Here is a 27,769-nt window from a genome sequence, read left to right on the forward strand (position 1 = left end):
CCAACTCAATCCTCATGTCTGTCTCCATCGCATCCCTCCTCCAAGCCCAACCCCATCTCCATTCTCATCATCCCCATCCCTGCTACAATCTCTGACCAAGGTCAAAGTGAGCAGCCCCCTTATGACTCTATGCCTGGAATAGATCCCGTGGCCCCAGAAGCAGTATCCAGTCAAAGACAGATGGCCAGCTGCAGTCACAGGTATAAAGGTCCTGGACGAGACTAATCCCAAATTCAAAGCTGGGCTACAGAATGAGCAGTATAGAGCAAGGTCACCTGGCTATGATCCAGGTGGCATATAATGGCAAAGAATCATTAACAAAGACCCCTAGATCTCCAATTTCTCCCCACTCTTCTGAAACAGTACCCAATGCACCCAACATAAGTGCCTCATTCCTGTGGACTCTGAGAGTGTGTCTTCAGGGATGTCTGTGCTAGTGCAACACTCTCCTGGAGCGAGAGTGGGTACCATGTACCTGAAATGACCCTCCTCAGAGACACTGAGCAGGCATATTTGGCCTGGGCAAGGGAGAAATAGTAGTAGTCATAGCAGTAAGACCCTAGACAAAGGCAGAGCTTCAGAATTTACAAACAACTCGTGGACATACCACAGCACTTGTGTAACCCCAGCCGTGTGCGTTAGGAAGAGCCCCTCAGTTCTACAAGTTCACCATCATGGTCAAACAGAGGCCACTGCCATAGAACTCCCCTGAATCCACTGCGCCCAAGTCAAGCCAGTGGACTTCCCAGTTTATTTTTGACTTTGCCTTAAGCAGAGAGAATTGCTGCTAGAAGTTTCTTCGACTGATTTTGTCCAGCATCCGGGAAGGTAAAGCAGCTTCGCATCTGACACGGCCACACAGCACAACACGCCTCTGTTCCAGGCCATTGGGTGGGGGGGGGGGTGGGCAGGAATCGAAGTTATTTTAGACTCTACTGTTAACATCGACACAGTGAGGCAATGGTTGGGTGATTGGTTTTATGAAATTAACTCTGAAATATTGCCTGTTTTTCTCTTGAAAGCAGAACTTTGTTTCAGTCATCGTAACTCACTTTGCAGATAATGTGATGGCTCTTAGCTCTGTAAATCCTCTTGTGGCTTTTGCAATTCAGGAACACAAACCTGTTGTGATATAAACCCCAGCAGATCTGGGTCTAACAGTATCTACTAGAGTTAAATTCTCTCCCCACATGAGGCTCCCCACAACTTCTCCCAGAGAACCAGCTCAAATAGAATCAGGCCAAGGTTCCAGCCCAGGTTCTGTTACCAACATCCCATGGGACCTTGGGCAAATCAACTGACCCACACGGGCATCAGTCTTCCTATCTATAAAATGGGTTCAATAAAACATATCCTGCCAAACTTTCAGCTTCCAAGATTTTGAGAGAAGAAGCAAGTGAGAATACGGACATAAACCTTCTACAAGGATGGTGAAGTAGAAAGGGATTATTTATATTACCTCTTCAATTGCTCTCACTTCTCCCTGGGCTGGGAGGGACATAGAGGGGAAGTTCATCTTCCTCTCAGGGGTGGCCACTGTCTGGAGGAAGGGATAGTCTCTCCTTTTCCTTGGGTACCTTGTGCTAAATTGGTCTTAGCACGCTCCTGCTCTGGGTGTCATTTATCAAAGGGCGGTAATCAATTAGATTTTGGAGAGGAGTGGGGGAGGGAAAAGACAAGTTCAAAATTATATTATTTGCAAAAATCCATTCTTTCCTCTCAGCATGCCTGCTCTATTGACTGCCTTCTCTTTCAATCAGCTCCTAGTCATTATACCATATTTAAAAAAAAGAAAGAAAACCACCCTCAATATAAAAGTGTTCATGAATATAAATATTCCTCCATGCTTCCTATTTTAATTTCTTTCTTCTTTCCTTCCTTCCTTCCTTTCCTTCCTTCCTTCCTTCCTTCCTTCCTTCCTTCCTTCCTTCCTTTCTTTCTTTCTTTCTTTCTTTCTTTCTTTCTTTCTTTCTTTCTCTTTCTTTCTTTCTTTCTTTCTTTCCCACATCTCTGTGTCTTTCCCATCCTCTCTACCAGTCTCTCTCTGCTTCTTTAAGATGCTACTCAAAACGGCATCTCTTCCAGGAAGCCTTCTCTGCTCCAGCCACACTGAAATGCCCCAGGTTCCTTCCTCGCCTTGCTCACCTCCTCTGTGCCCCGGACATATTAGTCCTTCTGCTGGTTAATTCAGCTTCATCCTTCAGGTCTGCCCTTAAGCGTTGCCTCTTCCAGGCAGCCTTCCAGCACTTTGCCAGACTGGGTTAGGGCTCATCCTCTGGATTCCTGGAGCATCCTGTTCTTGTCATACCCATAGGTGCTTGTCATTCTTTCCCGGGCCCACATCTGTTTCTCCACTAGGCTGTGTGCTTTCTGAAGGCTGGAGCTTTGTCTTTCTTTAACCTCAGAGCTAGTGCAAGCCTGCCACGCAGGGATTCAATTTCAATTCCTGTTTGCTTTTTTCTTCTTTCACTTCTCCTAGTACAGACAAGCACACAGCCTGTGGAAGGAATCCCGAAAGACCTTGCAATGCTGTGGGCCCTGCCACCACCTCTAACCTTGTCTCGACCCTCCCCGCAACACCATGCTCCAAACATACGGAGATTTTTTTGGTCTATAAACACCCTAAGCTTGTTTCAACCCTGGGGCCTTTGCATCTGCTCTTTCTTTTGCCTGAAGTCCTTCACTCAGCTTTGAGCAAGGCTGGGTCCTGCTTATCTTTCAAGTCTCAGCTCAAATGCCACCTCCTAATCTAAGTGAGGTACCTCTTCTATTCTCTGTCACAGCACCTTGTTATTTCTTCATAGAACTCATCATACGGTATAGTTATTTCATATACTGGTTCTCACACTTGTCTTTTTTCCCAACACACCCCACTAGTATGTAAGCACCATGAGGACAGGAATTCTGTCTACTGCTACATCCAAGGGCCTGACACACAAGGATTTGCTCAATAAACATTTGTCAAATGAATGAGCTGGGAGGAGGGACTTAAGTGCCCTCCCATCCCTGACCAATTTGGAAGGGCTGAAATCTTAGCCATGTCCATGCCCATCTCTCCCAGCAGAAGCCTGTGGAAGCAAGAGCCCACCAGCAGAAGGGGGACTCCAGCAAGAAAAAGAGAGAAGGAAAAGCACAACACTTTGGTTTATGGGAAAATTAAATATTGAACTGAGTAGTAACAGCAGCCAAGGGGAAAAAATACTGACAAAAAGCCCCCAAATGGAGCTGCCATCAGTGACAGGAGAGATAAACGCAGTGTCTGTACTTATATGAGCTGCAATGGGGCCCTTTTATGTGGCATCTGCTGAGACAACTCACAACCCCCAACCTTGAAAGCGAGTGGGAGCCCGCGTGCTGATGCACTGGCGAGGGGTGGGAATCTGGGGTCCAGGTCATTGCCAGTGTCGGTGGCCACTGCCCAGACCTTCCCTGCCTGGAGACGGGGTCCTTTCTGAGTGGAGTGGGGTCACAAGGGTACCCAGTGGCTGCGGGCATAGCCCATTCACCCCGCCTTCCTCTCCGAGGAGAGCTGGCTGGCAGCCCCGTTCACCCGTTCACCTGCCTCGCCCCTCTCCTGACAGCTGTTGTGCTTTCCCAGTGGTGGGAGATAAAATTAACAACCCCAACTGGAGGCCCTGGCTGGCTGCTCTGGGGGGAGCAGGGGAGTGCGAGGCGGTTGGTGCAACGTGGGAAGTGGTGAATTGGTGAGGCTGGGCCGAGCAGGATGCAGCTCGGGTTACTGCTGATGCAGAAATAAAATCCTACGAGCGCCTGTGCACACACACAGACACACACACACATATATATGCACACACAGACACAGACACAGACACATAAACACACACAGACACACATAAACACACACATATGTATACGCACACACACACACACACAGAGACACATAAACACACATACACATACACACAGACACACACACGTATATATACACAGGCACACACACAGACACACACATATACATACACACACAGACACACAAACACACATATATGCACACACAGACACAGACACATACAGACACATAAACACACACAGACACACACGTATGTATATGCGCACACACACAGAGAGACACATAAACACACATACGCATACACACAGACACACACGTATATATACACAGACAAACACACAGACACATACATATACATACACACACAGACACACACAAACACACACATATGCATACACGCAGACACACACACACAAAAGGGTAGTGAGGAGGCCAGGCCCAGGTCTTGATGTTGGATCTGAATCTGCATGCTAGTGCTATTTTGTACCTATGCCTTTAACCTGGAAGTTCTCAAAGTGTGTTTCCCGGGCCAGCAGCTTCAGAACTTGTTAGAAATGTAAATTCTTGAGCCCAATTCCAGCCCTGCTGAATCAGAAACCTGGGGGTGGGGGTCCAGCCACCCAGCTTTTAACAAGCCTTCCAGGAGGTTCTAATGCAAGTTCCATAGGGGAATTACTGCCTTGACCTTTGTAAGCTTCAGTCTTCTCGCAGGGACAACAAGACCCACTGCAAGGCAGTGTAATGTGAGCTAACGATTAGGTCCGTAGCGGGTGCTTGGTAACAGTTGTGAAAATTATTACCAGCTGGGAGGACAAGGCTCAGGGGGGCTGGAGAACCTCAATCCGGCTTCTCCCGGCCTGGGCAGACAGGGCACAGGTGGAGATCCCTGGAGGCTTTCCGGCTGTATGCACTGATTCGATCAAAGGACCTCAAATCCCCAAACTACCTGCCCCTACCAGTGGAGCAACTTTCTGCTTGTGCCCTGATTGGCTGCTTGCCCACGTTCCAGGTCTTCTGATTGGCCTCCTAGGCTGCCAGCCCCAGGTGGACCCTCCCCACACCTGGGCTTCACTGTCTGGAGGCAGCCTGTCCAGCAGCCTGTACTGCGGCTACCACGTGTGACTGCCCCAGCCCTGCCACGCCACTGTAGTTTATGTGGCAATAGAGTGAATGTGTTCAGGCCCACGATAAGTGCCATTTCCGCAGAGATGAAATCTATGGGGTGTGACACGAACCCATTTTAAATAGCAGCAAGGCTGGCTATTTGGGGGATGTTTTCAATGTATCCCAGAGGTATATATTATACGCATGGGCGATTTCACCAGGTGCCATCGTTTTAGCTTTATGAAAGAAGTCTCCAGAAGCCTGCGGAAGCTTGGGGAGGCTCTGGCAAGTGGGCAAGCACATTTGAGATCTGGCCAGTGGCAATGACACTCAGCTCAAGTTCCTCCTGCTCAAGTTCAACTTCAAGTTCAGGCTACTCTATTATCCCCCCGCCGCCCCCCTCCCAAGCCACTGAGAACAATGGGCTGGAGCTTGGAGGTTCTGGGTGGGTCTCACGCCCTCTTCCCCAACCCTGGAAAACCTCTGTCCCTTCCAGCAGAACTGTATCCCCCTCAAGCATCGGGTCCTGGTGTTCTGGGGCTTAGAATAGAGCTCACCCCTGGCCTTCCCCACCCAGCCCCTGGGGCACCTGGCTCCCAGGTCACAGGCTTTCTGCTCACAGGCAATGTGTCCCTTAGGCAGGTGCTAGCTTCCTGGGTCTCCCGCATAGGACAAGGGTGACACTGGTGCCTGCGGGTGCCTGTGAGGACTGAAGTACTTGGCTGGGCATACTCCCACCAACCTCCCAGCAGAACTTCCCAAACCCCCAACCCCCCAGCTCAGAGCCCTCCCTTCCCATAGGGCTCTGCAGCCATAGTCTTTCCTGTCCCATCAGCCATTTAGGATTGATTTCCTGAGTCAGAGGGCAAGTAAATCATTCTTGCTGCTCACTTCTCACAAAGCCATTTCCAGGGGAAGCAAGTGGGGGGTAGCGGGGAGGGGAAGAGCCGTGGAGAAGGGGCGTTTTGTGGGAAAAGGATTGTGTAGTTTTTCCTCCTTGACATTTTACTATGAAAATACTCAAACCTATCAAAAAGCTCAAATAAATGTACAATGAACACTCATGAATCCATCACCCAGTTTCATCGATGAACATTTAACTCTACTGGCTTTATCACACATCTCTTGGATTGTGTCTTTTTCAAGAGCAGGGCGAGGCAGAGCCAAGCTCATTCCTCATGGGCTCCAACTCCTGGCCAGGGTGGTAGGGCTTGATTTGGGGGTGGGGGAGTCTCAGAGATCCAGCCCTCATGATCTCTCCCCCTGGTCTTTCCATGGCCCATGTGCTGAGGCCTTGGCCACCTGTCTCATCTCTGACCTCTCTAACCTCATCCCTCACCAGGTCCGCTCCAGCCTCAGTTCTCTCATCTGTAAAATGGGCATCACAACAGACCTATTGCGTAGGGTTCATGTTTGTGGCACGCTTTGCAGGATGCCTGGTACTGGTAAGTCCCTGTACCTACTGACCATCATATTTAGGAACAGTAACCTCCATCACTGGCCTGAACAGTGGTTGGACTTTGCCGACACCACTCACTCTGGCCGCTGGCCTGGGAGCTTCCTCAGGTAGGGACATTGGGTCATCCTGCTGACGAGGGCCCCAGCTAAGGGCAGCACAGAGCAGATCTCAGCGAGCATGGACTGAGCTGATGTTTGAGGGGGTGACTGGGGGGGCTGGATTTACTCAGTGAGTATCCCCCTCTGCACCCTGAGTCTGGGGTCCATGGGGTCCCCAAGCACACAGTGGGTGGGGTGAGGCGGGGGAGGGCCCTTGACCATCACTTCTGCTCACTGGTCACTCTGAGGCAGGTTCCATGCTAAATGCTTTAATGCATTAGAGCCTTACAGAACCGAGAAGTAGGAATTATTATCTCCATTTTACAGAGGCAGAAACTGAGGTTTTCAAACGCACTGGTCCATGGCTACTCAGCCAATAAGGACCAAGGCTAGGACTTGAACCCATGTCTGGCTTAAGCCCTCAGCCTGGCCCTGCTTCTCGCCTTCAGTGGGGTCTCTCCCCAGGCATCGGTTTCCTCTGTGGTCTGGTGAGGGGGGCTGGCCTAGGTGGGTCCTAAAATCCTCCTCCAGTTCAAAAAGTCTATGGCTCTATGTGGGAGGTCCTGAGGCAGCAGCAGGAGGGTTCAGTGTTAGAGAAGAGGAAAACCGTCCTAACCAGCTGTCAGACAGCAGGACTGTTCAGCAGAGAAGGGCCCAGGCTCTTCCTGAGCTTCAGGAGTTGGGGTCTCTCCTCTGATGGGCCTGGGATCCACGGGAAAATCAGCTGGGAGGCATGCCTGGCCCCAGAGTTCCGCAGTGAATACACTCTGTACCCTCACAACTGCTCCCAAGTCCCCTGGCTGCCACGGGGAGTTTCCCAGGCCCATCCTGGCTCCCATGGCATCCCTGGACAGACGTCACTGGATTCAGGGCCCCGCCCTCGCCTCACTTTTCCTCTCTGCCTGTGACCAAGCTCGGTGGACAGAGGGCAGGCAGGATCCCCAGCAGCTTGGCATGCGAGAAGAACTTTCCCAGGAGACTCTTACCTCACCTCCCCTGCTCCCACCTGGAGCACAGCAGTTGGCCTTCTATGGGCTCAGGAGCCAGCCTGCCCAAGTTCACATCCTGGCTCTGCCACCTGTTAGCTGGGTGACCTTGGCAAGTCACTTACCCTCTCTCTGCCTGTTTTCCTCAGTATCTACTTGATAGGGTTCTTGTGAGCATTGTATAAAGTATTTAGACTTTTAGACCCTGGTCTGGCACCCAGTAAGCACTGAATAGATGTCAGCCGTTGTCGTTATTGTTGCTGTTATTATTAGCATTTCTTACTACCTACTCCTTCCTGTGCCTTGGGGTCCCGCCACACAGGAGTGCTCTCTACTTGCCATGCTTTCCTGTTCCCACACCGTTGCTTACAGGGCTCCTTCTGCCTGAAATGCCTCCTGTCCTGTCTGTCCCAGCCTACTCGGCCCAGCTCTACGCCACCTCCTCCATGAAGCCTTCCTGATGTCAGCCCCTGGGGGAGAGCCTCCATCCTGGGAGCTCCCACATCCCTCACCTTGCACCCTAGTCCTCCCCCATCGTTCTTATTTTCCATCTGCTGGAATTCTAGAAACCTGTGCCCTTCTTTGTCTCCCCATCATTCAGGGACTCCTTCAGGGCAGACACTGGGTCTTATATCCCTCTCATTATCCCCAGAGCATACAGGTCAGGGTCTGGATTCAGAGAGAGGGGCTGAGAATTTCCATTTGGTCACTTGTTAGCCATGCAATCTTGGGCCAGTTGCTTCATCTCTCTGAGCCTCAGTTTCCTCTTCTGTAAAATGGGAATAACCATGATCACTCTCTCACCAGCTGAGAATTAAACAAGAGAACACTCATAAAGAACTTAGTACCATTCCTGGCACATAACAAGCACTCTGTCAGTGTTAGCTTTTGTTATTAAGATTATCTGTTATGAAGATTATCACTCCTAGGCAGTGAGCAAGGTAATCCTGCCTCCTTGTGTACAGATGGGGAGACTGAGTCCAGGGCTCACTGCAGGCTGGCAGCAGAGACACCAGTGCTGACCCCAACAGCAACTACACTTGGAGCGTGGTCCTGGTCTGTTTCGCCTTCTGTACGTGGGGCGGTGGGATTACTTCCCTTTCCCCAGGAGTGGCTATAGGCAGCAGACGCTCTTCCAGGGACCGGCTCACCACCTCCCACAGCTGCCCCATCCCTGCTCTCCCAGCTCCTGATATAGCTCTGTTAACACCTGTAACTTTAGCCTTGTGCCTGTTCCTTAAATCACTGGGTCTGAGGCACGACAGTTTCGGCGGCCACATATCCCTTGTAATTAAGGGGCCTGTCCCAGGGAGGGGAAGTTTACCTTCTGCTAGAGACACTAAATCCAGCTCCCAGTGGTGGAAAGGATAAAGCATCACATGGACCTAACACTTGTCACAGTTTAACAATGCACCTGCAGGCCCGCTCTGGTAGGGTCGGGAGGCTGGAGCTGAGATGGGTGGATAGTAGGTGGAGAGAGGCAACCCTGGAATGAGAGGCGAGCCCTGGTCTGTGAGATACAGAAGGTTCAGGGAGTTGGTGAGAGCCTTGGGGGACTGTAGCCACCTGCTTGGACAATTCCAGGGAGCAGATGAATTTCTAGCTCAGCTCAGGAGGGCATGACAGGCCATTCCATGAGAAGCTGTAAAGTGGCTCCTTAGCCAGGCGGTCTGGGTTTGAAAACAAGCTCTGCCACTCATTCGCTGTGTGACCTTGGGTGAATTACTTAACCTCTCTGGGCCCCAGTTTCCTCATTTATTAAAATGACTAAGTACCTACCTCCTAGGGTTGTGAGGAGTAAATCAATTAGTACATTTAAAGTGCGTAGAGCAGTGGTTGGCCCCCTGTAACTAGAAAATTCACCACTAATATTAAGATGGATCTCTCTCGGTCCTTCCCCCATGGCAGGCACATAATAGGGGCTTATAAATATTAGTTGAAACAAGGACTTGTAAGTGTGATGAATGAATAAGCAAATGGTCTGTCTGTTTCCCTCAGAGAAGAGCTGGTGACGTCAGCTCTGTGGCCCCAGGGAAAAGATGCACAAAACAGTGCATATGCTGCTTGACTAAGCGCTGCACCTTCCAGCCATGATCACTGGTCAGAGGGGTTACACAGCTTTCCAAATCAAGCCCTTTGTGTGGATGTGCTTCAAAGGCCCTGTTTCCATCCCCAGCTCAGGGACTCAGGTCCCCATGGAGGGAGAGTGGTAATCAGAGAACATTCAGGTTCCTATTCTAGGCTTCCCTTTATTAGCAGACTCAGTGTTCTCTGCTGTAAAATGGGGACACTGATCTTGCTGACTTTCCAGACAGCTAGGAGGAGCAGCTGACAGTGCAGCCCAAATATTCCATGCTGTCCCTATCGAGAGGAGCCTTGGTGTCTGGCCGAGGCCCAAATGGCTGCCCACACTCAGAGAGGAGCCATGTCCCTCCGTCTTCCTGGCAGCCTTGTGTAGTGGAAAAATCGGGGGCTCTGGCTTTCAGCAGACCTGAGCTCAAAGCCCAGCCCACTCACTGCTGTGGGACATCAGGCAAGTTCCCTGCCCTCTCTGAGCCGTCTGTAGTTTGCCCCCGTACCTGAGGCAGCATAGGGCCTGCCGAGGAGTGGGTAGACGAGAGGGAGGACTAGTGAGCTAATGGACTGTGCTGGGCCTGTCGCTGAGCACGCAGTGGGCTGCAGGCAAGGCCACTCCTCCTTTGCAGGGCTGTGTTCAGAGAGGCAGGGACAGAGGATTCTAGAAGCCTGTCCAGGAGGCAGTCAGCAGGCTCTGGCCTTTGAGGCTGAAGCTGGGAAGTGACCGTCCTTGATACATGACCCAGTTAGCTGCAAAGAGCTCCTCTGAGCCCCAAACCCATCTGTTTGGCCCCTCTCTGAATGAGCTCTCAGCCAGTGACCTCAGCTGGCTGAGGGCCCTTGGGCAGGCAGATGGGCAGAGCGAGCATCTTTCCTCCAGGTCCCCAGCCAGGTCCAGGCACTCAAGACGGCAGTGTTCAGTCTCCGAACAGGCTTTATGTCCATCCTGGAAGACTCTGGCCACTCTGGCCTCAGTCCTCTGGGCTCCAGCCCCGCCTCTGGCAGCCAAGCCCAGCCAGCTGCCTCCGGCCCCCGATGCCCATCTAGAAGCTCTGACTGGTGGGGAGGAGGTCTGCAGAGGTCCTGAGGACTGCAGCCCTGGCCTCTTCACTCTAGCGGCCCATTTTCTGTGGTTGCTGTCTGCTGAGTGAAGTCACATGGTTTCACTGGTACCTTCCCAGGGGAACATCTCCAACCTGTGCCAGGTCCTGCCATGTCCTCCACATCTGCCCCTGTCTTTCCAGTTGGTCCCCATGCCCTGTGGCTTCTGTCTGGAAACGCCTCACATGTTCAGCCTCTCCTGACTGAAACCTGGGCTGGCTCTTGTCATCTCTCCCATCCTAACTGCCCTCCCTGCCTTCAGAACCTGCCAGCAGGCCAGGCTGAGCACGATCTTCTTTATTTCCCACAACAGCCCTAGAAAGTAGGAACCTTCATTACCCCCAGTTTCTAGTTGAGGAAACTGAGGCTGAGAGAGGATAAGTCACAGTAAGACTGTGGAGGGATGGGATTGGACTCAGGGCTGCTGGGTCGGTCCCTTCCTGATCTCTTCCACCAGGGCCCAGGGTAGGAGGCCACAGTTGTCACTGCCTGGCTCATAAGGCTCCCACTGGGCTGATGTCACTTCCTGCAGCTCTGACCCTATTCCCTGGCCCTACTGACATTTCCAGGGTGAAGGTTAGGGCAAAATGGGTGAGAAGTAAGAACGACTACTCTTTTCATGAGGGCCCAGTGTGAGCTTGGGACATAAACCTTTACATTTCATGCCTCAGCAGGGGAGATGCTACTGCAGCCCCCATTTAGCAGATAGGAAAACTGAGGTTCAAGGAGATTAAATAGCCTGTCAGTGTAGTGTAGTGGTTAGGCCTCTAACCACTGCTTCTGGAGCCAGCCTGCCTGGGTTTGAATCCCATTTCTAGCCTTGCTGGACCTGTGCCCTCAGGTGACATTTTTAACCTCTCCATTTTCACACCTGTAAAAAGGGGAAAGTAACCGAAGACCCCACCTGAGAGGTCTGCTCTGACAATTAAATGTGTTAACAGGTGTAAAGCAGGGCCATGCCTGGTGTGTAGTAAATGCTCAATAAGCATTTCCTGCTTTTATTACTCGTAGTTGCAGAGCTGTGTTTCAAATTCACAGCTGAATACAAGGCTTATACCCTTAAACACCCATCGATTCTCTAAGGAAGTAAATGCTGTTTCTAGCCCACCTACTGAACAGAGGTGTAGTTCTTCAACTGGGGGTTACCCAGCTGTCTGTTCCCAGTTTGGAGGACCATGGGCATTTACTGTCACTCACCCAGGGTGGGTGGGAAGGGTGATGGGGCAGGGGAGAGGGCTTGGAGGTACCCAGATGTTTGCCTGGGGGACAAAAGGCCCAGGTCTGGTCTTCAGGACCCTGGGGGCTTCTGGGGTGGGAGGTGGAGATTTGGGTTTGCACCCTCTTCCCCTCAGCGCCCCCGGACTCCTCGGCAGCTCTGGCCGGGATCCCAACTCGCCCTTGCCTCCTTGCCCGTGGCCACTGCAATCGCCTGGGGCTGGTTCAAGCCCAGCAGGTGGCTCATCCTCTCCTGCTCCAAGACAAGGGAATGAGTTGATCATTTCTCACCCAGCAGGCGTCCTGGGCTACGGAGAGGGCTACAGTGGCGGCTCTGAATCTTGCCTCCCAGCTACCCTGCCTGGGGACCCCCAGGGATTCTCAGACCAGCCGTCTCCCTCCAATGACTAACCTGCTCCCTGGACCACACCATGTACACCAGCTGTGCGCTGGTCCTGCAGACAGCCTCCCAGGCCCCCACCGCTGTTCTGCCCCACAGGCAGGCTTTGAATTCTACCAGCTGAAACCCACTTTCCCACTGGCATCCTACAGAGAGGCAGGGCTGTGCTTCTCCTGCTCTGCTCAGGCCTGGGGAGAAGCAGCAGGTCTTTGAGGGATGCAGGGTCTGCCCTCAGCCCTCACATCTCCCCGTCCTACTTGGAGCCAGAGACATTTCTCCTGCCCAAGTCAAGAGAAGTCCTCAACATTCCAATTACTGGTCCTGGGAATGTGCTCCGCTTTCAGAGAGGAGTACTGGGCTGGGAGTTCAGAGACTGGAGTTCCAGAATCTGGTCTTACTGTTTTCCACTGTGGCTGTACCCATTTACACAAAACTGAAAACAGAACTACCACAGAACCCAGCAATTCCACTCCTGGGTATATATCTGAAAAATCCCCAAACAGAAATTCAAAAAGATACATGCACCCCAATGTTCATAGCAGCATTATTTATAATTGCTTAAAGAGATATGGAAGCAAGTTAAGTGTCCATCAACAGATGAATGGATGAAGAAGATGTGGTATATATATATATATATATATATATATATATATATATATATATATATATATATATATATACAATGGAATACTACTCAGCTGCTAAAAACAATGAAACTTTGCCATTTGCAGCAACATGGATGGACTTGGAGGGTATTATGCTAAGTGAAATAAGTCAGACAGAGAAAGACAAACACTGTATGATATCACTTATATGTGGAATCTGAAAAATACAACTAACTAGTGAATATGTGTAGGGGAGTAAGAGGTACAAACTATTGGGTATAAAATAAGCTATCAGGGGTGGGTGAAGGGATAAACTGGGAGGTTGGGATTAACATATACACACTACTATATATAAAATAGAAAATCAACAAGGACCTACTGTATAGTATAGGAACTCTACTCAATATTCTGTAATAACCTAAGTGGGAAGAGAATTTGAAAAAGAATAGATATACATATATGTATAACTGAATCACTTTGCTGTACTCCTCAGACTAACACAACATTGCAAATCAACTATACCCCAATACAAAGTAAAAAATTTTTAAGAAAAGAAGAAATAAGCTACAAGGATACATTGTACAACATGGGGAATGTAGCCAATATTTTATAATAACTATCAATGGAGTATAACCTTTAAAAAATAAAAGAATCTGGTCTTAGAAAGCAGAGCTTCAGAGCTCTCCAGAAATCCTGGATTCCGGCCTGGCCTCAAGGAAGTGGGGTCAGCCTTCGTCACCCTGCCAGGAATGCTCTTAGCCCTCACCAGCCCCAGGGTAAGTTTCTTCTAATGGGAAAGGTCCAGGAACTGGCCATGGGAGAACTGCCCATGAACTTGTGGCCCAAAGTCACACAGCAGGGGAGCAACCAACTCACACTGGAGATAGAGAGACCAATGGAATCACAATCACAATTTTCTCCTGTGTGTTTTTTCTAAGAGTTTTATAGTTTTAACTCTTATATTTAGGTTGATGATGGATTTCGAGTTAAGTTTTGTACATGGTGTGAGGGAAAGTCTACCTTTATTATTTGCACGTGGCTATCTGGTTGTCCCAGCACCATTTTTTGGAATAGACTCTTCTTTCCTCATGGAAATTGTCTTGGCATCCTTGTTGAGAATCAGTTGACTATCAATGTGAGGGTTTATTTCTGCACTCTATTTTATTCCATTAGAAGAAACTCGCTCTGGGGCTGGTGAGAGCTACAGGCAGGCTGGGGGATGACAGAGGCTGAGCCCATTTCCACGAGGCCAGGCCAGAAAACCACTGAATCGTGTACTTTAAATGAGTGAATTATATGTTATGTGAATTCTATCGCAATAAAAATCAATTTAAACAAAAACAAGGGGGAAAAAAAGCACCAGATGCACTTAATAAAAATTCAGTAAAACACACTGAAAAAAAAAAAGACAAGCCATGCAAAGTTTATTAACAACTGTTCTCCGTGTCCCCTGGCCTCAGGTTTAGAAAAGCATAAAGTGTGGTTTGGTGCCATTGTGGCCTCGGGTTGCAAAGTTCTACCTTTATCTGCCAACCTCACTTGGAAGCCTCCAGAAGAGACACAGGGATCCCAAGATAGAACATTTTATTAATGCTTAACAATACTCTGTGACCTCTAGTAGAGTGGAGTGGTTAAGCATATAGGATGCATTTACCCCTGCTCTGGCACTAGCTGGCCGGGTGGCCTGGGTAAGTGATGTAACCTCTCAGATTCTTCATCTGTCAAAAGGGAAGTGGCGGTACCTGCCTTCCAGAGCTGTCGCGACTGTTCAATAAGTTAACTTATGAAAAGCTTAACACGGTGCCTGGAAGGTGAGCAAACACACAATGAAGAGTGACTCTTGTGGTTGGGAGCCAAGAGCATGGGCTCTGGAATCAGACAGTGAATCTGCCCTGCTCCCTCCTAAGTCAGTTACTGTTGTGGGTTTAATTGTGTCCCCCCAAAAGATATGTTGCAGTCCTTACCCTGTGAATGGGACCTTATTTGGAAATAGGGTCTTTGCAGTTGTAAAGTTAAAATGAGGTCATAATGGATTAGGGTGGGCCCTCATCCATTGTCTGGTGTCCTTACAAGGAGAGGGAAATTGGGACACAGGGTCACAGACGCACAGAGGGAGAACACCAGGTGAGGATGGAGGCAGAGATGGGAATGATGCATTTACAAGTCAAGGATGCTGAGAATTGCTGGCAACCACCAGAAGCTGGAAGAGGCAAGGAAGGACCCTTCTCTAGAGCTGTCAGAGGGAGTATAGCCCTGCCGACACCTTGATTTTGGACTTCTAGCCTCCAGAACTGCGAGAGAATACATTCCTTTCGCTTTAAGCCCCCAGATTATGATCACGTGTTATGGGCGGCCCTGGGGATGCAGCACAATCCCCAAACCTTGCTTCTGCATCTGTACCATGAGCCACCTCCCTCGATGGGACGTGTCCTCAGCACCTAGAGCTCTGCTTGGCACGGGGGAGATGATGAATAAGTAAGTAGCCGTTGAATTGGTTGCATGAAGGCATGAAACCCACATGGCTCGGGCCTCACCTTCTTTGAGTGTCACCTTCTTAAAGAGGCCTTGCTGTCCACCTTGTTTACAATAGCCCCACTTCCCTCTGCTTTGCTTGACTGCCCTCTGACATATCACAGGTCCCAGCTGTCTACTTGTTCGTGTCTGCCTCCCTTCCTGCACTGACCGTTCTTTGAGGACTTGGAATTTTGTCTGTCCGATTGCCGAAGCTGAGTTCCCATGCATACGACAGCACCTGAATGTACCAGGTGCTCCATAAATATTTGGTAAATAAATGAGTGAATGAAAAATGAATGAATAAATGAGATTTAGAATGCCCGTGTGTGTGGACAGCCAAGTCACCTTCTAATATATCTCAGCCAAAAAGACATTCTGATATTGTTTTCACCAGACAGGAAAGTTCAATACTGGACTGTCCATGTCACACGTGGGCACTGACCTGGATTGGGACCCAGGTTGGCTGGACTCCAAGTTCAGGGCTCCGTTCAGAGGGTCTAAGTAGTGAGGGGGCGCTGGGTAGGCGCGGATGGGGGAACCACTCATGGGGACTGGGGCACAGGAATGGAGAAGTGGGGGGCACTGATGGACGTGCTCTTCCTCCCCCCAGACTCCTGCCAGACCCCTAGAGGGACAACAGCCCCACTGGCCATCTGAGTTTTCAGTGCCAAGCGCTCCCAGTTGGGGCTCAGTCTCCCCAAGGTCCGCACTCTCTCTACTCTGCACTGCTCCCCCCCTTCCCCCGCATGCTTGCTTGATATTTGTGTCACTAACAGCTTTTGTGCCAAAGGTTGGGATGTTTCCCCTTGGGAGCTCGGAGATGTTGTTAGGAACAGCAGCTCTGGTCTCAGGCAGACCTGCTGGGAGCCCCAGCTCTGGCACTCATGTGGGTGAGCCCCTTAAACTCTCAGAGCCTCCGTTTCCTCATCTGTAAAATGGGGGTGACACAGCAAAGGAAACCATAAACAAGACCAAAAGACAACCCTCAGAATGGGAGAAAATATTTGCAAATGAAGCAACTGACAAAGGATTAATCTCCAAGATTTACAAGCAGCTCATGCAGCTCAATAACAAAAAAATGAACAACCCAATCCAAAAATGGGCAGAAGACCTAAATAGACATTTCTCCAAAGAAGATATACAGATTGCCAACAGACACATGAAAGAATGCTCAACAGCATTAATCATTAGAGAAATGCAAATCAAAACTACAATGAGATATCATCTCACACCAGTCAGAATGGCCATCATCAAAAAATCTAGAAACAATAAATGCTGGAGAGGGTGTGGAGAAAAGGGAACACTCTTGCACTGTTGGTGGGAATGTAAATTGATACAGCCACTATGGAGAACAGTATGGAGGTTCCTGAAAAAACTACAAATAGAACTACCATACGACCCAGCAATCCCACTACTGGGCATATACCCTGAGAAAACCATAGTTCAAAAAGAGTCATGTACCAAAATGTTCATTGCAGCTCTATTTACAATAGCCAGGACATGGAAGCAACCTAAATGTCCATCGACAGATGAATGGATAAAGAAGATGTGGCACATATATACAATGGAATATTACTCAGCCATAAAAAGAAATGAAATGGAGGTATTTGTAATGAGGTGGATGGAGTTTGAGTCTGTCATACAGAGTGAAGTAAGTCAGAAAGAGAAAAACAAATACAGTATGCTAACACATATATATGGAATCTAAGGAAAAAAAAAAAAAAAAAAGGCCATGAAGAACCTAGTGGCAAGACGGGAATAAAGACACAGACCTACTAGAGAATGGACTTGAGGATATGGGGAGGGGGTGGGGTGAGATGTGACAGGGTAAGAGAGTGTCATGGACATATATACACTACCAAATGTAAAATAGACAGCTAGTGGGAAGCAGCCGCATAGCACAGGGAGATCAGCTCGGTGCTTTGTGACCACCTAGAGGAGTGGGATGGGGAGGGTGGGAGGGAGGGAGATGCAAGAGGGAAGAGATATGGGAACATATGTATATGTATAACTGATTCACTTTGTTATAAAGCAGAAACTGGCACACCATTGTAAGGCAATTATACTTCAATAAAGATGTTTAAAAAAATAATAAAAAATAAAATAAAATAAAATGGGGGTGACAATGCCTACTTCGGGAGGTGCTCATGAGGGTCACATGATGAACCATGGATTGAATACTCAGCACACAGGGCTGGGCAGATAGCCGTGCTTGATGGCTAGTGACCTTGATTATTAGCTCTGGGTTAAAGGCCCCCTCGGTGGCAACTCTGCACGGTGAGGGTGGCAGAGAAACCCTGTGCCTTGGTCTTGCGGCCAAACCAGAAGAACAGCCTCTTTTGGCTTCAGCAGGTGGGAGTGTCTGGGCCTCTCAACATTTAATTGATGGTAACGTCCCAGCCTGAACACGCTCCCCCGCATAACCTCTACCCCCAAGAAGAGCCTCCGACAGCGTTCCGTGACAGTGCACAGTGTGTTCCCGGGGCCCAGCACGCAACTTTCAAACTGGCTTACAATTTATCTGCTGCTCTGATAAAAACATTTTAATGACTGTGTGCAGCACGAACCCTCGGTGTCACCCATGGGGCTCCCAAATGTCTTTCCCCACCACGCAGCGGGGATGTTATAGGCGTGAAATTACAGCTGCGCTCTCATTTTGACATCCACCCAGAGGCCTCTGGAAACAGCGCGTTAGAATGTTCTGGATGGATGCAGGCTTGGTGAGAGCGGGCTGCGGTGCCCAGTTCTCCGGCGGACCTGCTCTGTGCTTTTGATGTAGGTGGGGGCCTGGGCGCTGCCCACCCTCTCAGCTGCCCTCTCCCCACTGTCCTGGGAAGTTTCCCTTTGACCCCCAAATTGGACAGGGGCCGTCTTGCCCCATTGTTCCTTGCACAGCCCTTAGGGTCCCTTAGGAGACCTAAGGGCTTGGGCCCACAGGAGACCCCAGCTTTCAATGACCTCCACTTACCTGGAGGGAAGGTCTCTGTGTGCGTGTGTGTGACAAGAAAGGGTCTTTCTATGCAATGCCACAGACAGGCCAAAACAATGAGCTGACTTTAATTTTTGAAACCTGCCTTGAAATATATTTAAAGGAGACAGTCATGGGGGAGGAAGGGGAATGGGGGGAAATTTTTAAACCTTTCTAATTGTGCCTGATTTTTAACTGACACGATCACTATTTGTTGTGAGAGATATTATTATTCATTTATTTATTTTGAAGTATAGTTGATTTTCAATGGTGTTTTAGAGATTTATTTATTTTTTAAAATGATTATTATTATTATTATTATTTTGGCTGTGTCGCACGGCTTGTGGGATCTCAGTTCCCTGACCAGGGACTGAACCCAGGCCCTGGGCAGTGAAAGCGCGGAGTCCTAATCACTGGACAGCCAGGGAATTCTCTGATTTACAATGTTGTGTTAATTTCTGCTGTACGGCAAAGTGATTTGGTTATATATATATACATATTCTTCTTCATATTCTTTTCCATTTGGTTTATGACAGGATAGTGAATATAGTTCCCTGTGCTATACAGTAGGACCTTGTTTTTCACCTCTTTGATATATAGTAGTTTGTAGGGAGATACTATTTATGGGTCACTCGGACTGCGCGGCCTCAGAACATTCTGTGCTATGGGTCATCTCATCTAATCCTCCCAACCTCGGCTAAGTCAGCCACCTCCTTCTCTGTGCCTGGGTCTATGCAGTGGGCACAGTGCAGTTTCTGCCTCATGGGCTGACGTGGCCGCCGGGGTTATGGGAGATACTACACGGGAAACTGCCTTACACTCGGCCCCACTGTCTCTCCCAGCCCTCCCCTCACCAGTCCGGACCTTGCTGAGCCTCAGAAGCCACGCTGCTCTGGGACAGGGACAGCCACAGCCCTGTGGGGCCCAGAGCCAATCCTTTCCTCTCCCTGAGCCTCAGTCTTCTCATCTGGGAACTGGGGATAATGGTTATCCTGCCCCTGAGAGGCCGTGGTGAGGATCAGGCGAAATGCTCTATGGGAAGCACCGTGGAACTGTCACAAACTGGCCAAGACTGAGGTGTGGCTGTCATTTTCAAACTTGGGATGTATCCTGGCTCCTCCCCTGGACATGTGATGCCTGGATAGGCAGACCTACAGGCGGATGTTCACACAGAGGCCGGCCACCCTGACACCCAGACACAGGGCAGGACTGGACCCCCTTTCCAAGGAGCCAGTGGGCACAAAGCTGTGAGCATTCATTTCTCAGACTGGCTTAAAGCTCCCTGGAGTCAGGAATGGTGGATGGGACTTCTCTGTGCCAGGGCTAAAACCAGGAGCAAGAAAGAGGCAGCCACAGCCGTGCCCAAGAGCAGGCAGGCCGGAGACAATGTTAATAAAGACAGTAAAATCTGACCTACTGAACCTCTTGGCTGCCTCGTGCTGGGCTAGATGTTTTGCAAACCTTTTCTAATTTAAACCTCACAATCATCCTAGGAAGGAGGCATCCTTACCCCTATTTTACAGATGGGGAGACAGAGGCCCAGGGAAGCTAATGAATGCAAGGTTGCATGGTGGATCTGGGACTCAGCTCCACACCTGCGTGTCCTTAACTTGTATGCAGATGGGGCATTCTCCTGTGTCTGGGGTGAGGTGAGAATCGTAAGGAGGAAGGAGAAATACATTCGCATATAGATAAGAGTACAGATACAGCTGTTGATGCGTGTACTGATATAGATATCAATAGAGATATATACAGAATTGGTACTTTTTGAAGACTTAGAGGTTTAGACCAGTGGTTTAGACCAGTGGTTCTCAAAGCGCGGTCCTGGCACCTGTAGCATCAGCATCATCTGGGAACTTGTGAGAAATGCAGATTCCTGGGCCCCGCCCCAGATCTGCTGAATTAGGAGCTTTGGGGGTGGGACCCAGCAACCTGTATCTTCACAAGCCCTCCAGGCAATTCTGATGCTCATTCAAGTTTGTGAACCACTGGTTTAGACCACGGGCTTTGGCCTCAGATGGCTGTTATGACCCTAGACAAGTCATTTCCCCTCATATAACAGGGATTATAACATCTCCCAGCTCACAGGCTGTCGCCAGGATTCTGTCGGAAAACGCGCATGAAGCTGGAAGCTCACACACTGTCAGGCACATGCCGTGGTGGGGCAAGGCATCAGGTCCTGCCCGCGTGGCAAGCACCGGTGGACTTGACCCATCAGGGGACAGCTAGGCTGTAGGGACCAGTGACAAGCTCGGTGACCTCTGAGCACTGGGGACAGTCAGAGGATTGACTGAGATGGGGGGGTTGCTATTCCAGGGAGAGTCCCATCCCGGGATGCGCTGAACTTCTAGGGGTCAGAGCCTTCCTGGGGGCACTGGGGCGGGTGAGGGTGGGACCCCTGGCCCTGCCCCCCTCTCTGGCCCCTCCTGGTAGCCTCAGCCTCCTGCTCAGTAGGTGGGATCCCGGGAGCTGTCTGCCCCATCCCTGGATTGACTGCCACCTCCCTCTGGGAGGAGCCCAGAAGTATAAAGTCCTTTGCTCCCCGGAGCCTACCAGGAGCACACCACCTTCTTCAGCTGGGATGGTCAGGCCAGCTGTGCAAGCTGGGCTGGTCCCACGAGACCTCTTTGTGCCTCAGTTGGAACTAGCAGAGGAGGTTTAGGGTTATCTGGTTCTACCACCTCATTGTACGGATGAGGAAACCGAGGCCACAGAGGGACAGTCACCTGCTCAGGAGCCTTTGGTGAATGGGTGAGGGGCATGAGCCTCGTAGCCGAGGTGGCTCTGAGGACTCCGGCCTTGCTCGCAGGCACCAGAGAGCAAATCCTCAGCTGGACCATCCACACTGCCTCCATCAGTGCAACAGAGCTGGCCCAGGAGTCAAGACACCTGGGTTCTGTCCTCAACACTAAGCAGCCTGGTCTCATGGGAAGGTTTTGTGATCCTTGCTGTGTGACTTCAAGCAAGTTGCTTGCTTTCTCTGTGCCTCTATATCTATGTTTGCAAAATAGGGATAATAGTACTGGTACCTCCTCTTGGGTTGGCTTTGAGGACTAAATGACATAAGGTCCGGAAAGCACCTAACCCCGTGGCCTCCAGGGGCCTTCCCTGAGCCCCCTCCCTAAACTGGCTGCCACCTCCCCTGTAGTCACTCGTGACCCCATTACCCTGCGTGATTTTCTTCCCAGTATTTATCACTCTCCATAATCACCTCACTTACCCATCTACACATGTGTTTTATGCTTGTCTCACGCACTGGACGCAAACTCCCAAGGACAAAGATGTTTCTTATTGAAAGTATATGGCCATTTCCTGGCACGTGGTAGGTGCTCAATAAATATCTGATGAATAAACAATTGAGTACACATCCCTCATCAGACTGGGAGCCCCTTGATGGAGCAAACCGAGTTTCATCTGCACCGGCCTCCCTGGTGTGACCAGCCTAGGGCTGGGTACCAAGAACACTCCTTGCCCAAGTATGACAGAAGACGTTCCGTGGGCGGGCGACTGCAAGAGGGGAGGTTTTCCTGGCACTGCCACCTCCTGGCCATGGCCTGTCCCCCAGGAAGCCAGAACACACCGCGTGCTGCTGCTACAGGATTCAATGTCCCTCTGGAGGTCGGGCCTTTGGAGGTTTTCCATTTTCCCAGAAGCAGTGGCTTCCACGAGGCCTTTATGCTTTCATTGACTGCCCAAGTATGGCAAGCTTTGTTTCCCTGATAAATATCATTTGATAAGAAAATCAGGGAACACAGAGTCCGGAGTCAAGGCCAAGTGCCTAGAATCCTGGCAGCAGAGCTGACCCAGAACCCAAGATTGTGCCCGGCAAGAACGTCAGCGCTGGAAGGGGCTTCTGAGACCACGTGGAGAAAGGCTTTGTTTTACAAGTGGGGAAACCGGGGCTGGGTAGGGAACACAGCCAGCCAGAGACAGGCACTAGTATTCTTATCCCCATTTTACAGGTGTAGAAATGGAGGCACAGACACAGGGTGGGAACCCAGGAACCCTGACATCCAGTCCAGCACGCTTTCTAACGTGTCCCCTGATGCTTCAATGTCCTGGAAAAGGCTTGGGAGGCACAGGGAGGGAACGTTCTCTCTGCAGTAGGTGTGCATCATCACTGAGATGCTGTCTCAACCCCCTCCCCCACCCTGGAGCCTCCTGGATTGTCCTCCCCCCGGGAGAGTGCCCACTGCACTTTGCTACAGGTGTTTCCATGAACGTGGCTCCTGGCTTTCACCTGGGAAAGGTGCCCATACAACTCAGTATTTTCTCCCCGTGACCTCACCAGGTCGCAGAGCCTGGGGCTAGGAGATCCATGAGTGATCCACTAGGCCTGCATCCCACCCCCATCTTACAGAAGGGGAAACTGAGGCCCAGAGGCTGCGGCAGGCTGCCGCCCCTCAGGAAGTCTCAGTGTCCCTCATCCATTCCAATCAACATGTCGGAGCCCCTTCAAAGTGCCTGGTCCATGAGGCTGCAGGTATGAGGCACAGCCCTGCCTTCCTCAGGTCCGGGTGTCAGTGCCGGTAGGAGAAGGGGTTCCTGAGAGGCCACACCGGTCACACCTCAGCATGGCTGGCCTCCTGCCCTCGAGGGCAAGGGTGGGAGAGAAGAGGGTCCACTGCCAGCACAGCAGGCATTTTGGCAGGTGGTTCCCAGGACAGCCCCTCTGTGTGCGTGGGTACGCGCGCACACACACACACACACACACACACACACACACACACAGGCACACGTGCACGCACACAGTGACGCCAGTGCCAACAGCCCTGCACTCACCCATGACGTTGAGGAAGATGTTGCCTGATGCCAGGACCACCTTCTCCCTCGTAGCGCGGTCGTAGATGCCCACGTGACACTCGTAAGGACCGTTGTCAGAGATGCGGACCTCGGGCAGCCTGCGGGGAGGCAGAGGAGCAGGATGAGGGTCCGTTGTCTGGGGCTGGCAGTCACAGCACTGCAGTAAACCAACCCCAAAGCCCCACCATCCAGCCTTCTCTCAGCAACGCTCCTGGACCCACCATCCAATGCCCACATGCTGTGCTGGGCGGAGAAGAAACATTTATGGAACACCGACTGTATGCCAGGCCCTGTGCCCGATGCTTCAGAGGATGAAGGTGTGGGCTGTGTGTTCAACTAGAGGAAAATCTGTGCTCCTTTCAGCTGCTGGACCAGGGATGGTGACGTGCCCACTCCCAGGGGCCCCTGAGGATGACATGGACTGAGGCGCCTGTCATGCGGTTCAGGCTCAAAACTGTCACCTAGTCCATCAGCTCACTCATTCCTCACAGCTGCCCCCCGCCACAGGAATCGCTCTTCCCATTTCATAAACATGGAAACTGAGACTCCAGAGAGGATGTAATTGCCCCCCCCCCCCGAATATGGCTATTAAGAGCCAGGATGGGAATCTGAACTCCTCTCTCCACACGGCCATGCTATCACTTTATGCATGGCCCTGGAGACTTGAGAAGAAACACAGTAAAATTCTTGTCTCCAAGGACCGCCCCCATCCCAATGGACAAGGAGGCAGGGAAGCTATCAACGCCCCAAATCCCATGGGACTATGGAGAACAGGATGGAGGTTCCTTAAAAAAGTAAAAATAGAGTTGCCATATGATCCAGCAAACACAGCCCTGGGCATATATCCAGAGAAAAATATAATTCAAAAAGATACATGCACCCCAATATTCATAGCAGCACTATTTACAATAGCCAGGACATGGAAGCAACCTAAGTGTCCATCAACAGAGGAATGGATAAAGAAGATGTGGCACATATATGCAATGGAATATTACTCAGCCATAAAAAGAAACGAAATTGAGTTATTTGTAGTGAGATGGATGGACCTAGAGTCTGTCATATAGAGTGAAGTAAGTCAGAAAGAGAAAAACAAATACCGTACGCTAACACATATATATGGAATCTAAAAAACAAACAAAAAAATGGTCATGAAGAACCTAGGGGCAAGAAGGGAATAAAGATGCAGACCTACTAGAGAATGGACTTGAGGATACAGGGAGGGGGACGGGTAAGCTGGGACAAAGTGAGAGAGCGGCATGGACATATATACACTACCAAATGTAAAATAGATAGCTAGCGGGAAGCAGCCCGCACAGGGAGATCAGCTCAGTGCTTTGTGACTACCTAGAGGGGTGGGATAGGGAAGGTGGGAGGGAGACGCAAGAGGGAAGGAATATGGGGATATATGTATATGTATAGCTGATTCACTTTGTTATAAAGCAGAAACTAACACACCATTGTAAAGCAATTATACTGCAGTAAAGATGTTAAAAAAAAAAGAAAATGTGATATACACACACACACACACACACACACACAATGGAATATTACTCAGCCATAAAAAAGAAATAATGCCATTTGCAGCAACATGGATGGACCTAGAGATTATCACACTAAGTGAAGTAAGACGAAGTCAAATATCATATGGTATTGCTTATACGTGGAATCTAAAAAATGATACACAAATGAACTTATTTACAAAACAGAAATAGACTCACACAGAAAACAGATTTATGGTTACCCAAGAGGAAAGGTGGGGGGAGGGATAAATTAGGAGTTTGGGATTAACATATAACACTTCTATATATAAAATAGATTACCAACAAGGACCTACAGTATTGCACAGGGAACTATATTCAATATCTTGTAATAACCTATAATGGAAAAGAATCTGAAAAAGAGTATCTATATATAAATATATATAGATATATATATATATAAAACTGAATCACTTTGCTGTACACCTGAAACTAACATAACATTGTAAATCAACTATATCTCATAAAGAAAACCCAAATCCCATGGGAAAGGGTGAGCTTATCCGTGCGTAGAGTGAGCGGGTAGCAGCTGGTTCTGCCCAAGGTTGTCAAGAGGCCTTCTCAGAGGAGTCGACCCACGAGGACAGGAGATGCTCCCTCAAACCTTCTTCCAGACATGTCCTCTAAAGAGTAAAATATTGGGACTTCCCTGGAAGTCCAGTGGTTAAGACTTCACCTTCCAATGCAGAGGGTGTGGGTTCGACCCCTGGTCGGGGAGCTAAGATCCCACATGCCTCGTGGCCTAAAAACCAAAACATAAAAAAAAAGCCAAAACAAAACAGAAGCAATATTGTATCAAATTCAATAAAGACTTTAAAAATGGTCCACATAAAAAAATCTTAAAAAAAATAAAAATAAAAATAAAGAGTAAATATTTTAGGCTTTGTTGTTTTTACAGTCTCTGTCACAACTACTCAACTCTGCCCTTGTAGAGCAAAAGCAGCCACGCTTAGTAAGTGAACCAATGTGGCTGTGTTCCAATAAAACTTTATTTATAATCATCAAATCTTGCATTCATACAATTTCATGTGCCATGAAATCTTATTCTGTTTCTCCATTTTTTTCTAACCATTTAAAAATGTAAAAAAATTCTTGGTTTACAGGCTGCAGGCTGTAGTTTGACGATTTCTGTTCTAGATCCTTCTACAGGGTCTACAGGGTCAGACCACGATAAAATGAGTTGGTTTGTTGTTCTCTCTCCCCATGGAAGTGTCACCGGGGAAGCTCTTTCCTCACTCCTCTCTGACATTGGGTTAGAGAGAGCCAAGTTCAAATCCTGCCCCCACTGTTGGTATGCTGTGTGACCTTGTGTAAGCCATGCTGTCTCTGAGCCTCCATTTCTTATCTAAAATATGGGGCTGATGCTTTGCAGGACTGCAGTGAGGATTAAATGTGACGATGTTACTGCAAGACCTCTGCGAGCAGGAATGTCACATTAAAATGGTCGCAGGACCATTACCTGTTGTTCCTGGGTCCTGTGATGCCCTGTGAGGGAGAGGGGATTCCTGGGAAGTGAGATCTGGACACTTGGAAGGGGAAGAGCCTTGACCTGGAGTTCAGAAGCTATGTTGCTGCTGCACCAGGGAAATCTGTGTGTCCTGCAGCAAGTTCCAGCCTTCTCTGGGCCTCATCATGCAGCCGAAGGGGAGCCTATTCTGGCCACAACTTAAAGAAAGTGGGGTCTCTGGGTTTGGGTCTTGGAGGTTCTCACGCCACAGCAGAAACCCGGGGGAAGAAGCTCATGTTCATGGAACCCTAGTAAATGCCAGGCATAGTGCTCTACCCATCAAACTGGCCCAGCAGTCCGATCAGAAACCCGGTGGAGGAAGAGGGCGTTGGCTGAGAGCACAGGCTCTGGACGCCTGGATGCCTGTACCAGCCCTGCCGCCAAGAAGGGGGGTCCCTTCAATTCTGCTCTTCGCGTCCACCTCCATAGCTAACACATTTCCCTCTCCATCAGCTAAGCCTCTCTCTCCATCTGTTTCTACTGAGCAATCTAACCTCAGAGTCACTCCTCTCTCCTCTCCTTTCAGCTGTCCCCACCCCCATCTTTGTCTTCCAGCTACTTTTTCCTATGACTCACTGTCCCCCACGTCCCCCACCCTCCGTGCCCACACGCACACACCTGGGCACCCAGCCTCTCTCTCCATCCCCGTGTCTCATGGAGGAAGCCAGCCCATCTAACAGAGTCTCCTTCCCTCCCATCGCCCAGCCCACATTAGCATAAACAAACACCTTCATTTCCATAGAATACACAGAGGCTGACATCTGGTCTACCGACTGTCACAAAAGGACTTAAAGAACGGGGAGCTTTTCATCAGGGAAACTTTGTGGGGAAGATGCTGCCTCCCATCTCAGAAGAAAAGAACACTGTGAGAGCGGAAGCAGCAGGGAACTGTCTCCCCTCTGGGAACGATTTTCTTTGTAACTCAGCTAGACTGAAAAAAAATAGCCTCTCTACTGGGCAGGGTTGCTGAATGACAGTCATCTAGAGTGACATGTTTAAGTGACACTCATAGGTGCCTGTTATAGAGGCAACTTTCTTAAAGGCCTTGCGTAGGGGACATGTGTACAGGTGACATGCTCAGGTGACAGCTCTGTAAAGAAACAGGCTTGAGGGACACATGGAACTGGCAGCTACAGATAATAACGACACGGTTGACACACAGGTGGAAATGCACAGGTAACCGCCACATAGGGTGATATACGCAGAAGATGTATTTCTGTGCTAGGGACACAGGTGACGTGTTTAGGCAATCACTACACTTGTGTTCAGGTGACAGTAACACAAGCAATATGTTTGGGTGACACAATACGGGTGGTATAGAAGACAGCTCAGGGGACATCTGGATTGGTGCTTTATGAAGGAGGCGGCTTTTTGCTTAGGACTGTTTCTACAGCCTCGGATGTTTCTTCCTCCACGAATGGTCCTGTTCTCCGCCAGAGGTCCAAGTCACACTTTGGGCACCATCCTTGATATCTCCCATTTCTATACTCCCCAAACACAGTCAGTGACCAAGTCCTGGATGTTCTGCATCTTAAATACGTCCTGAACCATCCTCTCCCCTGTATCTCCACTGTCAACAGCTTT

The 27,769-nt window shown here is 49.7% G+C and overlaps 1 protein-coding gene across 2 annotated transcripts in view; it reads right to left on the reverse strand.

Annotated features, from left to right (window-relative positions):
- IGSF21 (immunoglobin superfamily member 21) overlaps positions 1 to 27,769 on the reverse strand; it is a 249,547-nt gene that overhangs the window by 19,365 nt on the left and 202,413 nt on the right. For both annotated transcript variants that reach the window (XM_082403017.1, XM_082403018.1), the window contains exon 4: positions 23,120 to 23,238. In XM_082403017.1, the coding sequence (XP_082259143.1) occupies positions 23,120 to 23,238 (119 nt within the window). The remainder of the gene's footprint in view (positions 1 to 23,119; positions 23,239 to 27,769) is intronic.

Source organism: Balaenoptera borealis (genome assembly GCF_965194805.1).
Source record: "Balaenoptera borealis genome assembly, chromosome: 1".
NCBI lineage: Eukaryota > Metazoa > Chordata > Mammalia > Artiodactyla > Balaenopteridae > Balaenoptera > Balaenoptera borealis.